The sequence below is a fragment of the Mus pahari genome, chromosome 2 (assembly GCF_900095145.1).
Source record: "Mus pahari chromosome 2, PAHARI_EIJ_v1.1, whole genome shotgun sequence".
NCBI classification, from domain to species: domain Eukaryota; kingdom Metazoa; phylum Chordata; class Mammalia; order Rodentia; family Muridae; genus Mus; species Mus pahari.
This window is the reverse complement of record NC_034591.1, coordinates 27,111,231-27,123,798: the sequence shown is the minus strand read 5'-3', so window position 1 is coordinate 27,123,798 and position 12,568 is coordinate 27,111,231. Positions and strand designations below refer to the sequence as shown.

The 12,568-nt window shown below is 40.6% G+C and overlaps 1 protein-coding gene across 1 annotated transcript in view; it reads right to left on the bottom strand.

Moving 5' to 3' along the window:
- The window catches only part of Asb4 (ankyrin repeat and SOCS box containing 4), a 37,774-nt gene extending 35,085 nt beyond the window's left edge, over positions 1 to 2,689 (bottom strand). The window contains exon 1 of the mRNA XM_021190544.2: positions 2,309 to 2,689. Within this exon, the coding sequence (XP_021046203.1) occupies positions 2,309 to 2,495 (187 nt within the window). The 5' untranslated portion in view covers positions 2,496 to 2,689. The remainder of the gene's footprint in view (positions 1 to 2,308) is intronic.
- Positions 2,690 to 12,568: the final 9,879 nt, after the last annotated feature.

Sequence of the window (12,568 nt, the reverse complement as noted above, 5' to 3'; positions counted from 1 at the left end):
ATAAAATAAAAAATCAAAGAGTAACGTGTAGCCTTTCCACAATTCCAAAAGTCTGCTTTTACTTAACAATACTAATACTAATACTAATAATAATAATAATAATGTCTCAGAAACAGTAATCCAGCCACACCCATCCTTCAAGGCCACACAGGGGCTGCTCCATCCCTTAGACAAACTCCAGAAGGGACTGACTAACTAACTAGCTACCCAGTTGTAGAACACTCTGTCCCACACTGTTCTGAGAACTTCTTTGTGAGGTAAGACATTGACAGCATCACTTAGATCTACTTTACAGGGCCAGAGGTGAGGGTTCTATTCACCGCTTCCATTCCTACCCTTAACAGTGAAAGGCTGGCATTAAGCCTGGAGGTAGGCACCCTAGGAAAAGGTTTCAAGTAACTTGTGAGAAACTGGGATTTTACCCCAGGTTCACAACTACATATTCATGGGAAATGGGGAGAAAAGTTATTTCTATCGATACTATGTATACACACACACACACACACACACACACACACACACACACACATACACACACACACACACTGATCTCCTGGACAGCCCTGAAGATACAGACACAAGCCCTGTTATTTCCAGATGGACACCTACATAAGACTCTTTTCTTTCTTTTGGAGACAGTTTAAATCTCTACCTCTAACTGAAAGCCACACCTCATAGCCTGAATGCTAGTAAAACAATCATCAGCATAAATAAAAAGTTAGTTCCACAGGGACCACAGGAATTAGCTTATTTTGACAAGAAGAATTTAAAACACAGTTTCTTCACATTTGGGGGTTATGATACCCAAGAGATAACAGAAAACACACTGCGTGCTCCCCAGGAGCCCACACCTCTAAGTTCCCTGTCTCAGAACTTCTGAGCCTGTCTGCAGGCTTTACCTGCCTGGGAGATGAGAAAAGGTGGTATTTGCTGCTTAATATCAAATAAATTAGCTACTGGCTTGAATCTGAGCCCCGTTGTCTATGGCACACATAGAAGTTTCTTTAAAATATACTTAGTATCCAGTATCGAACCACGAAACAAAGTTATAAAGTCCAAGCCACCTAATTATATAGCATAATAATTTGACCTTCAACAGAATCTCTTCAACTTTGTAGGAAAAAAAAAAGAACTCTTAATTTTTCGGACAAAACAGCAATGGCAGTTTATCATAAAACATAAATCAAAGAGCACAGCGACTGACCTCAACCCCTCTCGTCTCATTTCAGAAATGGCAGGGAGTTAGGGAGAGATAAATCCTATTTGCGTTTGTATCTGGAAATTGGTGATGCTAATGATTTTGTATGAATAAAAAAAAACAGATTTATATTTGAACATAAATAGGTCTCCCTCCACCCCACTCCCAAGACTTTCCCACATGTTTTCTCTAGGCAGCAGTGAAGGTAAACAGAGTCTTTTTTTTTTTTTTTTTTTTTTTTTGCAGTATGCTTGCCAAAGGGTCTAACTATTGACGTTTTTTCCCATTATCTAGTTGATTTGAGAAATCAGAATGAGTGTGTTAATCTCATTCTGATTTATTAAAGAGGAGTTCCGGGGGAGGGGGAACTTAAAGAATTTTGTTATAATTTTTGATTTCCTATTTTTTTTTTTTTGAACAAAGCAGAGATTCTGAATTTTAATTTTTCAACTTTTTTTTTTTTTTTTTTTTTTTTGCTCTATTATTGCAGCCAAGCAGAAAAGAAAAATAAAAGTTAACTTGGTGGTGTTTAGAGTTCAGCTTTTGTTCCTGTACTGAAACCCATTAAACCGACGCAGACCATGAAAGTGCCCCTGGCGCATCTTTCGCCATTCATTAACTCTCTACATGGAAAAGAAGGTCCCCTTTCTCATCCACACAGACACAGAGATGATATATCTGTAAGTGGCTGTTAGGAAAGAATCAGCAGCCTGACCCCGACAGCCACACTGTCACAGGGAGATCGCAGCAGTCTTTAAGCAGAGCCCAGAGGCTTTTCTTTATTCTATACCAACACAGTCACAAGGGAAGTCCCCCCACACACCGTGCATGACAAACACAACTACCCAGGATCCCAAATTCCAGGCACGAGAATAGAAAAGAGCAATAAATAGAAATACACAGGCAAAAATCTGTATGGATCTATGAAAACCACCCCCAAATGCACACTGATTTTTAAAAAGGAAGGGAAGATTTTTAAAATTAAGAAATAATGTCTAAACAAACACTTAAACAATAAGAACGACTGCTTTAAAGACAAAAGCTGACCTACTGACCTAAAAAAATCCATTCTGTATCAATTTCACAATTACATCTCTCCAATTCTTTTACCTTGTTTGTAAGATGCCAAAATCATGTTCTCATCTTCAACTTCAAACACTGTGTCCACATCTATTTGCCTCTCGATTAAAATAGCCTTCAGTTTTCCGAAGTCATTTGTTTTTAGAGCCTCCAGGAAATCTTTCTTAACTAACTTGGCAGCTCCAGCTTTGCTGATAGGGGCAGTGATGCCGTCCATCCTCGGAGCCCTGTGGAAGCGGAGCAGTGATTTATCAGGAGAAGCAGCACCCAGCTCACAGGCTGGAGAGTCCACAAACTGCCGGCTAATTTTATCCCAAAGTTATGCTGACCCGTTCTATTTATATAGGGATCATTTCAAACTTCAAAATATCCTCCCAGGCTCTCCCTGAGTTCTCAGGTCCTTTAAACTGGTGATATGTAAGCAGGTCCCTTCCGCTGTACGTGGTGTCGATAAGAAGGAAGGCTTCTGCGACACATTTCCGAGCATGGAATGTCACAATTATTTCTTACAAGACCAAAGTGAAAGTGTAAGGTTTGCAAAGCTCTTAATTCTCTTTATGTTTTCTCCTCAACAAAAAACATCTGGCGCCTGGCTGGAGCCCCAGTATCTTAGTCTGACTAACTAATAGCCCAAAATGAGAATTTGTTTCAGTTGTTGATACACGTGCTACTGAAAACCTTTAATGATTTTGTGAAATGAGCCTGTAAAATCGAGCCTAATTGTGCACATCTAAAAACAAGCAGAAGGTTGGCCAGTAACCTAGAGTTAAAAATTTTTTCAATGTTATGAAAAAAGCAGGGTGGGGTAGTGAGGTGGGGGGGCATTTTAGGGGAAAACAAAAAGAACCTGAAGAAACAAGAAAATCAATGCAACAAGTGAATGAACTTTATTGAATCCTGCATTTTATTTCTCATGTCAATTTTTTAAAAAAGAAAAGCCATGTTTGAACAAATTGCAAAAACAAATACAAGCTGAATCTTACTTTCTACTATGAGCTTATTGATTTGAAAACGTGTGAGTCAGGTACTTGGGTTGTGTAAAAGAATCCTGTTTGTCCTCAATTAAAGCAATGCCTAATCAATTAGCACACTGTCTCCCACATCCTCTGTCTGTTTACATAGTGTGTGTGTGTGTGTGTGTGTGTGTGTGTGTGTGTGTGTGTGTGTGTGTGTGTGTGTGTTTTGCTAGGAATCAAACCCAGGGACTCACACAGCTTGTATTTTATTACTGAGCTAACTCCATCCACAAGGTCTTTAACACTTTTGTTTTAAAATAGTTCAGACATGTAAATAGGACAGAGAGCAAGGGACAAGAGGCACAGAGACAGGACACAGGGATCAAATGTGGCCCAAAGTTAAGCAGCTGGTTAGTGTCATGGACAATATGCAGTTACCTGCTGGTTTTTATTATTAAAATTTCTCCCTGTTAGTTTTTCAACAGAAAAAGTTAGAGACAAAAGTAAAGACTTAATTTTACTTATTAGTGTCGTTAAAGTCAGAAAATTAACAACAAGTGCTAACTAGAATACAAATTAGCCACAATTTACATATCATGGATAGGTTCAGAAAAATGATATAAAAAAAATCCCTGTATTTGCAGTGTGAATTTTTTTAATTTTTCAATAATACATATGTCTATAAACACAACTGCAAATCGGCACACCCTTTCACTTGATGTACCGATGTGGAACATAAATATATAAAACTGGCCAGTCCTGAGCACAGAACTTACCAAATCATAACAATTTTCATATTTAGCACCCAGACCCATCAGAGTAGTCTAAGCCCACCAGAAACCCCTCACACACTCTTAGTCAGAACAGTCACTCCGCCAACACCCACCACCACGACTTCCAACACTGGGGATCAGTTCTAAATACTTTTTAAAAACTTTTATTTGAGCCGGGTGGTGGTGGCGCACGCCTTTAATCCCAGCACTTGGGAGGCAGAGACAGGTGGATTTCTGAGTTCGAGGCCAGCCTGGTCTACAAAGTGAGTTCCAGGACAGCCAGGGCTATACAGAGAAACCCTGTCTCAAAAAAAAAACAAAAAAAACAAAAACAAACCTTTTATTTGAAAATTTAAAAGTTTATTCATTTAAAAGTTAGTTACGTATTTTAAAATGATGGCTCCAGCAATGGTGAGGTCAAGAGTGAGAGAGCAAGAAACAGGGAAACAAGGAGACAGGGAGCTGTCTGCTCAGCCCTGGGTCTAGACCCCAGGGCACTGTTACAAGACTTTGCTTTTGTTGAACTTGTTTCGGAGACTCTTTTGAGAGGCTTGCCTGAACTTAGCCGCAGATACCTTCTTCAGCAAATATTTTGTGGTACTTAGGGTATGACAGTCACTTATCCAGAACGCTGGAAATGTAACAATGAGAAAAACATACAAGAATCCCCACTGAAGTCAACTTTTGTGTGTTAATGGCTTAGAATCTTCGCCATCCCCTGTCCAAATGGATTTTGTTCGCAAAGTTACAAACTTCTTTGAATTTCACGCAGAACGTGTCTTGTGACAATTAAATTGATCTGATCCCCTTCACAGATAACCCCACCCCCACTTTGGCAATTAAGTAAAGGGCAATTTAATTTTATTCCAAACAGACATGTTTAATATGGTCCACATACATGGCAGTCTCTTTATATGAGTAGTCACAATTCTAAGAGTTAAGGGTGTCCTTGCGTGTTCTGATATTCCCTGTAAAAAGACCTTCAGGAAGCTGTGATCATTGCACAAACAATATTTAAAACACTGGTATTTAACAACCAGCACAGAAAACACTATGCCATAAGCTACCAGTATGGCCAGACCCATGTGAGTCTGGATAATAAAGTCCTCTAGACCCCCATCCTTCCACTCACTGGGTCTTATTTAGCTTTAGTCACATTCTAGCTTCTGCTGGTCATATAGTATGTGGCTCCAGTCATTTGCCACTAGTTATGGGTTCTTCATTCATTGTAGCCACATGGATACTTTAGTGTAATCAGTTATTGGCCATTTCAGAAATTGTATGACTTCTCTCCAGAGACACACTCACTTTTGTCCACTCAACCCTACCCCTATCCCCATCCCCATCCCCACCCCCACCCCCTATGCAGGGACCATAAAGAACAAAGCTAGCACATTGAAAGAATGTGAACAGGGATGAGAACTGTATCATTAACCCCAGGATCAGTTTGTATCTCTGTTCCTAATCCAGCAAGACTTCAGCCAGGCTAGAAAATGCCTAATCTGGGAAATATTAACTCCTCTTTAAGTTTTACTTTTTTCTTCCTGGGTTAACTAGCCTATTGAGTTCTCTCCCAAGATAGAAGGCTTATCATTGCACTGTGGAAGAAATGCTATCATTTAAGCCCCTGGGTCCTTGCTTCTGCTGTTCTCTTGTTGCTTCAGCTGCGTTGGGGCCGGCTGCTGGTCTTTTGGTTCAGTTTGGGTTGGATGCTGCAGTTGAATGCACAGCCTCATGAATGCTAGACCAGTGTGTTCCCCTCAACTACTGCCCCAACCTCCGAAAGCTCATCTTAGTGTCAATGCAACATATCTGGAATATTGCGACTAATAAAAATAATCTGAGGCCTGATGCCATTACCTAGACTTCGCTTCAAATAGCATCCTTAGGCCACAGGAGACCGCATTTTGAAGTGGCCATGTTTTACACCATCTCGTCTGGCCTGTCAGGAACCCTCCCCCGCTTTGTCTCTTAAAATGAAAACTCCGTCCTAGACAATGTGTTTTTCATTAGTGATTAACAACATGTCTCAGACATGTCCTCTGATCTTGATGATAGGGAGACCTTCCTGACAGGACAATGATGTTGAGGCAAATGGCCCCAAGACCCTCTTGTACTCCCTGGGGACCTGAGGCAGCAGGCACAAAGGCCCAGGTGCTTGCTATCTCAATGGCTGTATACCACACAAGCTACCCACTGTGTGCTCTTTGTATACCATACAAGCTACCCACTATGTGTTATCGCTGGAACATAAATGGTTCCTTGGTTTATTAGGTCATTTTTAAACATGGATTTAACACTATTAAGCTACAGTTGTTAAATGCAAACACAGGGAAGAAATGAAAAGCAGATCCCTAAACTTATCTTCAGCAATTAGAATTTTTGTGGGAGCAAAGTCCTTTGGGCCTCTCTGACTTTCTGGCAGATGAGTTGGGGTATCTTTGCCATGGGGTCACAGCTGTGCATTATGGAATGGCTTGAAAACCCCTTTTATTCTCCTCTGTCATACTTAAGGAGTTGTGTAAAATCTCAGGACACTCTGCATCAATTTTTGCTGTTGTCTCATATATTTGCACATCAAAGCTTTGTACAGAGATTGCTTTAGCTGTAGATTTACTTGGGTTAATAGTCAATATGGACAAATGCAGTGGGAACTTCCAGTTGTATGGGTTTCAGCAGAGATCTGATCCAAGTTTTCTATACCAACAGGCAAGTGGGTTAGTACTGTAATTGAAATTACCATTGTTATTTATAATGAAGAAGTCAGGAAAACTAAGAACCAAAGGTTGTGTGGACTTCTGCAACTACAAATGGCAAATAATTTGTTTGTTTTTTTTGTTTGTTTGTTTCTTTACTTACTTCGGTTTGTTTTTGTGTTTTGTGGGTTTTTTTTCCTTTCCTTTTCTTTTTTCCCACCTAACAAATAGTCCCCAAATGTGTTGGTTTGAAGCAACCTTAACCTTGCAATCATTTCTCAGGTAATTTCCCCTAGGTCTGAGCACAGTGGAAAGGCTTATCATGGCTCTTTGGTGCTTAAGACTTCAGATGAAAGACCTGAAGGCCAGGGGTGAGCGGATCCCCCTTTGAACTGACTTGATTAGTTAACTAACAAGTGGATGCTGATGCCTTGGTTTCTGTCCACACAGTCTCTCTAGGAGCCTGTTTGAATATACTCCCAGCATGGTGGTTGACTTCTCCTAGAAGGAAGGAAAAGGGGAGGGGAACATCAAGACTCATTGTCTCTTTAAGGACAGAGCTTTCTGGGCTAAAGCAACAGGTCCTGGGGCCCCTAAGCTCTGGACAAGAGGATGCAAAGAAGACATCTTCAGCTACAGGATTCCATCTCTCTAAAGACATCTCTTTGCAGTAAAGTTTAAAAATGGAGCTGATGGGTAATTTTTATTCCTTCTGTTTCTTGAACCCAACAAGCTCAGTTCTCTCAAGGCTTCCTGGATCAACATTCTAGAAGTTACTGTGTACCAGGGTTAGTACATACTAAGTCCTCCAACATGGGAAGTACTGATGGGGTTTCTTTTTTCATAGAAAAGCCAAAATATACAGAGGGTTGTTGTTGTTGTTGTTGTTGTTGTTGTTGTTGTTGTTGTTGTTGTTTTTCCTGGCCATGAAGTATAAAAACAAAACAAAATTAAAAATTCAAACCACTTTGGGATTTCAATGAGCTATTCTGGGAAATCCTGGCCAAGGAAGATAGTCCTTATTTGGAGGTAGGGTAGTGGAGTTACAACTAAACTTTGTATCAATCCCTTATCAGTTTTACTACCAGCAAGTAAGAGCAATTGCCAGACTCTATGAAACAAATGACTCAATCAATACACTGAATGCGCTTTGTACACGGAAAAGCACTGCAGAGAGTTGTGGATCATTCTGGTCTCGATGCTCACAGAGCAACATGACTCTACTGAAGAAGACAGGCAGTCTTACTGTCAATGAAGTTTTAGAGCAGGACCCCCAGACTGTGTTTCTGGCTCCCATGCTTCTGATATTCAAAACACAAAATTTAAAATGTTCCTCTTTCCTCTCCGTTACTCCTCACAAGGTATCCTATCTTGAGCACTGGCAGAGGGTGGGTGATAGGGTGGGTGATATTATTTTACAAAGGCAGGTAGCCTTGCCTGAGTTTCTGAAAACCAAAGGAAGCAACGGCTTTTTTTTTTTTTTTTTTTAAGACTGCACTTATCCACAAAGCGGGTCAGTTTTCTCCTTCCACCAGTTGGGGGCGCTTGAGGAACTTCTAAGCCACTTGCCATCTCTCGAGTTCGATGCATCTCTAAGGTCTAAATTACAAACTGGAAGCCTGTGTGTTTCTCATAAAAGTCTATTAAACGGTTCCCACAAATGACTGAAATGGTTGTTTGTAAACGGCAGGATCTAAAGTCCCACTCGCGCGCCTTTCCTCTTAGAAGTCTCTGTTTGTGTTCCTTTATTCGGAACATTGAAATGATCACTTAGCTGGGGCCGCCTGCTTCCCGGAACTAGTACCCAGACCATCTGCCTTTCATATCAGGGTATTCAAACTGCATTTGTAACTAATTCCCTTGAGCGTTTCCGGAGGCTCTTGGTTCCTGGCACAATGCTATATTTTCCCTTTCAAAACCCATCCTTAATGGATGATGGACGTCAGAATAGCTAGATTGACACAAGCAATAACCGAGCACTGGTCCACCTGAATTTTTCCTCCACCTAAATTTTGACAGACTATACATTTAATGTCATCTTTGACTGCGAAAGGCCGGGTTCTTCAGACAAAGCATGTCTGAGCCCGCAGTGGGGGCATCAGCTGTGTGCCGGGTCTCCTAGCAACTGCCCTTGCAGCCTTGTTTAAACACCAGCGCCGGCTTGTATTTCCACCCTCACACCAGCACACACTTCACAAAATCAACTCATGGGAATAATTCGCCATAATTCTGTCTCAATCAGAACATTGACCCCGCAGTTGTACTCCAGGCCGCGTTTGCATTCTCTCTTTACTTCTGACAAATTTTTGAAGGCCAAGTATAGCTCGGGAAGAAAATTGCCCTTCCTTTTCATGTGGGAAAGAACTCAGGCAGGCTTCTAAGCCTTCTTCCCTAAGATCGCAGGATGCCCTTTAGCGCTCAAAGTTCACAGACACCAAGAAGCTGTTTACCAGTTGCAAAGAGTCATCGATTTGATTTTACATTTACATTTACTTTGCGCATTTCCCTGGATATAATGTAACATCGACATTCTTGCAGAGAATTTGTTTGGAGTGGGTCATGCAAATGAAGCTGCAGGACCCGGGAAGGAGTGGAGGGAAGGGTTGCATATTTTCTGTCTGCTTACAGATATTCTTGCTGTAGAAAGGCTGAATTGGAGCTGAGAAACAGTATCTTGTCAAACCTTGTCTTTTAAAAGAAAGTACAGAGCCCACCTGCATTGTTTGTTCCACTATGTTAATTACTGAGGAGAGTCCAATTTCAGTCCTTTACAAGTTTCCCGCACCCCTGTTTTAGGGGTCTTGTTTTGTTCTCTCTGCCTTGGCTGATTTACATGGATCATAACAAGGAGGCAGCTCACAGGAATAAGCAAGACAAACGCGTTCTACTGACTTTAAAGTGGTCGGGTTTGTGAGGACTTTCCAAGTGTGTAAAATGATCAGCGACTGATTATTTCTTGCATGTGTTGGTATTGATGCAGTAAGCAGATACTTGAGTCAAAAGCTGCATCAGAGGGCATCCCCTGGCAAGCATTTTAAGGATTCATGTTTTCGAAAGAAACCCGCAGATACAGCCCCAAGCAGCAAAAGCTCTTTCAGAGCCCACACCGACGGTTCTCTGGAGGGAATCAGGGAGTGAGCGGTCTTGGCACACCCGGCCGCATGAGGGCAGTGTTCCTTGAAAAATGAACCTGGAAGACCAGCTGCAAAAATGGAAGAAATGAGCCAATGCAGATAAAAACGAGGTCTAGATGAAATCAAACGCAGATTTAAAAAAATGTGTTTTAATCCATATAAACCATTATCTTTGCTGATTAAATTTTGCTTCGAGGATGAATTTCTCTGCTGAAATTTTACCATAGGTTTGCTATAGAATCATTTCAAGGTGTGTCTCTAATAAATATAAAAATAATTAAGGCTTGTTGGGGAGGAGTAGCTGCCCACCCACGCTCTTTTGCCCCTATGTCGCTGGTATTAAGAAGTGCGCTGTAAACAAACTAGACGTGTTTTCTTCTATATGTTTGTTTCCCAGACTCACTGTCGTATACATCAGTTTTGGGCTGTGGGAAAGCAAGACAAGTTTGCATCTCATGCTCAGAATTCTCCTCCTAGGTTGATGATTTTCCCCATCACGCCAGAGTAGGGTTTCCTGAGTCCTTTCTAAAAAGGCGTGAAGACACAGATGGAGGTTAAAGCAGCAGCTACTGTCAGTCAAGGCCCCAGGCATGACTGAGAAATCAAAGATTTGCCCTCCTTTCCCTGTCTAATGTTGATAGGTGGCCTTTGATAGCTCCAGGGCATTAAAAAAAAAAAAAAAAAAAGCATGATGTTGTTCTCCTGATCCTTCTGGCCTTTCTTCTGGGTGAATTTCTTTCTTCAACAAGACTATGAGTTTTTTCCAGGGGTGTTAGTTAGAAGGATGATGCGTCAGTCACCTGCAAAGGCATACTTAGGAACAAACACCAACATGCTACAACAAATTGCCTTGGCTGAAAGCTATCTGATACATTTCTGGCTTGGCTGGAAGCCCTGCCTGCATATACCATGAGTTATTACTGTATGCTACTGGGATCCACCAGGCAGAAGCCAAGAGATAGTGAATTGTAATCCAGATCTCAGTTGCTTTAGGTAAATGGAAGAAACCACACAGCACTACCTTACAAAATGCAAATCTGGTCTATAGGAATCAAAACCAGAAAAGTTGGAGGGATGGGGCATTATAAAAGGGAGAAATTATATCAACTGGTTTGGGGGTTTGAGAAACACTTCACTGAAGAAAAGGTATTTGAGATAAAGATTTGATAAATCGAGGCCAAGAGGCTAGAGGAAGGATGTTTTTGTTTCTAGAGATGGACAGCCTCTTCGAGACTCTTTCTAGCTTTCTCAGGGATGCCATAATAGTTCAAGACAAGGAGAGAAGACTAATGGAAAGCATGCATGTGATCTACCTTCAATACATAGATAGATAGATAGATAGATAGATAGATAGATAGATAGATAGATAGATAATTGTGGAGACACAATTTGAATGTGTGAATGCTCTAGTTGCATGCAGTAAAAGTACTTCCTACTGTAAACAATCTGCAATGCAGAATCACTGTGCACACCCTGTCTTGTAGCTTTTTGCATAATTTCTGTACTGGGGGGTGCACAGCGAGGGACTGTGTAAGGAATGATGTATGGCCACACACTGTGCTATTGACAGCCTGCATTATAACAGTAGTTCTCAAAGGTTGATGTGCTGAAGTCTGCATTGTAGCAATAGCTGAAGATACTGTTACAGAAGCCTGCCCGGCCATCTCCTATAAAGTCTGGTATCTAGAACCTGTTAAGTGTCAATGTTGCTGGTCTGGAAACCCACACTTAACATTCCCAGGTTCCAGCGAGTATTACAGAGCTATACTGGAGGACAGTTCATTAGAATCACAGAAGTGTTTTCTGAATCTCACCTCCTTTATGTCAGCAATTTTCTGTTTGTTTGTTTGTTTGTTTGTTTTTGTTTTTTTATCTTAGCCATATGTCTCTGGCCTAAAACCATTTTACTGTTGAAAATATAGTGTGCTTCATGACACATAAATCAATTTTTAGAAATCTGTTGCATTCCTGTTACAGACTTTATTAGTTCTAAACTATATTCTCAGCTCAGCAAGCACAATCAGTTATTAGTAGTTAGAATAACTTGAAGTGTTTAAATGAATAACCATGTGTTACAGAATAGTCCTGTATCAATTCTCAGCACTGGGGAATCTCAGACAGAAAAGTCATTAATAGAGTTCAAAGCTATTCTGGACTACATAGTGTAAGACAAGCCTGGGCTACATAGTGAAGCAATGCCTCAAAAAACTAGACAGTCACATAATAAGTAAATAAGTAAATAAATAAATAAATAAAATTTTAAAACATATACCAGGACAAAGACAAGAAAAAAATTAAGCGATAAAAAACAAGATGCCTAATTATCCTATTTGATAAATTTGTTTCTTTAAAAAATCAAAATCAGCTGAGTTATTAAGATCTACGGCTCTCGTATGCTATAATTTCATATTTAGACACACAAATGAAAGTACAGATAACTAAGTGATCTTACTAAGGGCATAATGTTGCTAGCATCATTATTAGATTACTTGCCAAGGGAAGGGTGAGATGAAAGTTGGCTTCTGTATGTACTTGGGAGCTCACAGGGGTCAAGAAACTGTATCACTTGGAACATGTGAGCTGTAGTCTGGGCATATCAGTTATGAGTGTGTCTGACTTTTAATACATATCACCCATAAAAATCTCCCTGGCATAAAAGGGTATGCTAGAGCTGGAAAATGTCTTGAAGATAATTTATGGCTTCATTTTCAGCTCAGGAAAGTAAAGTCTG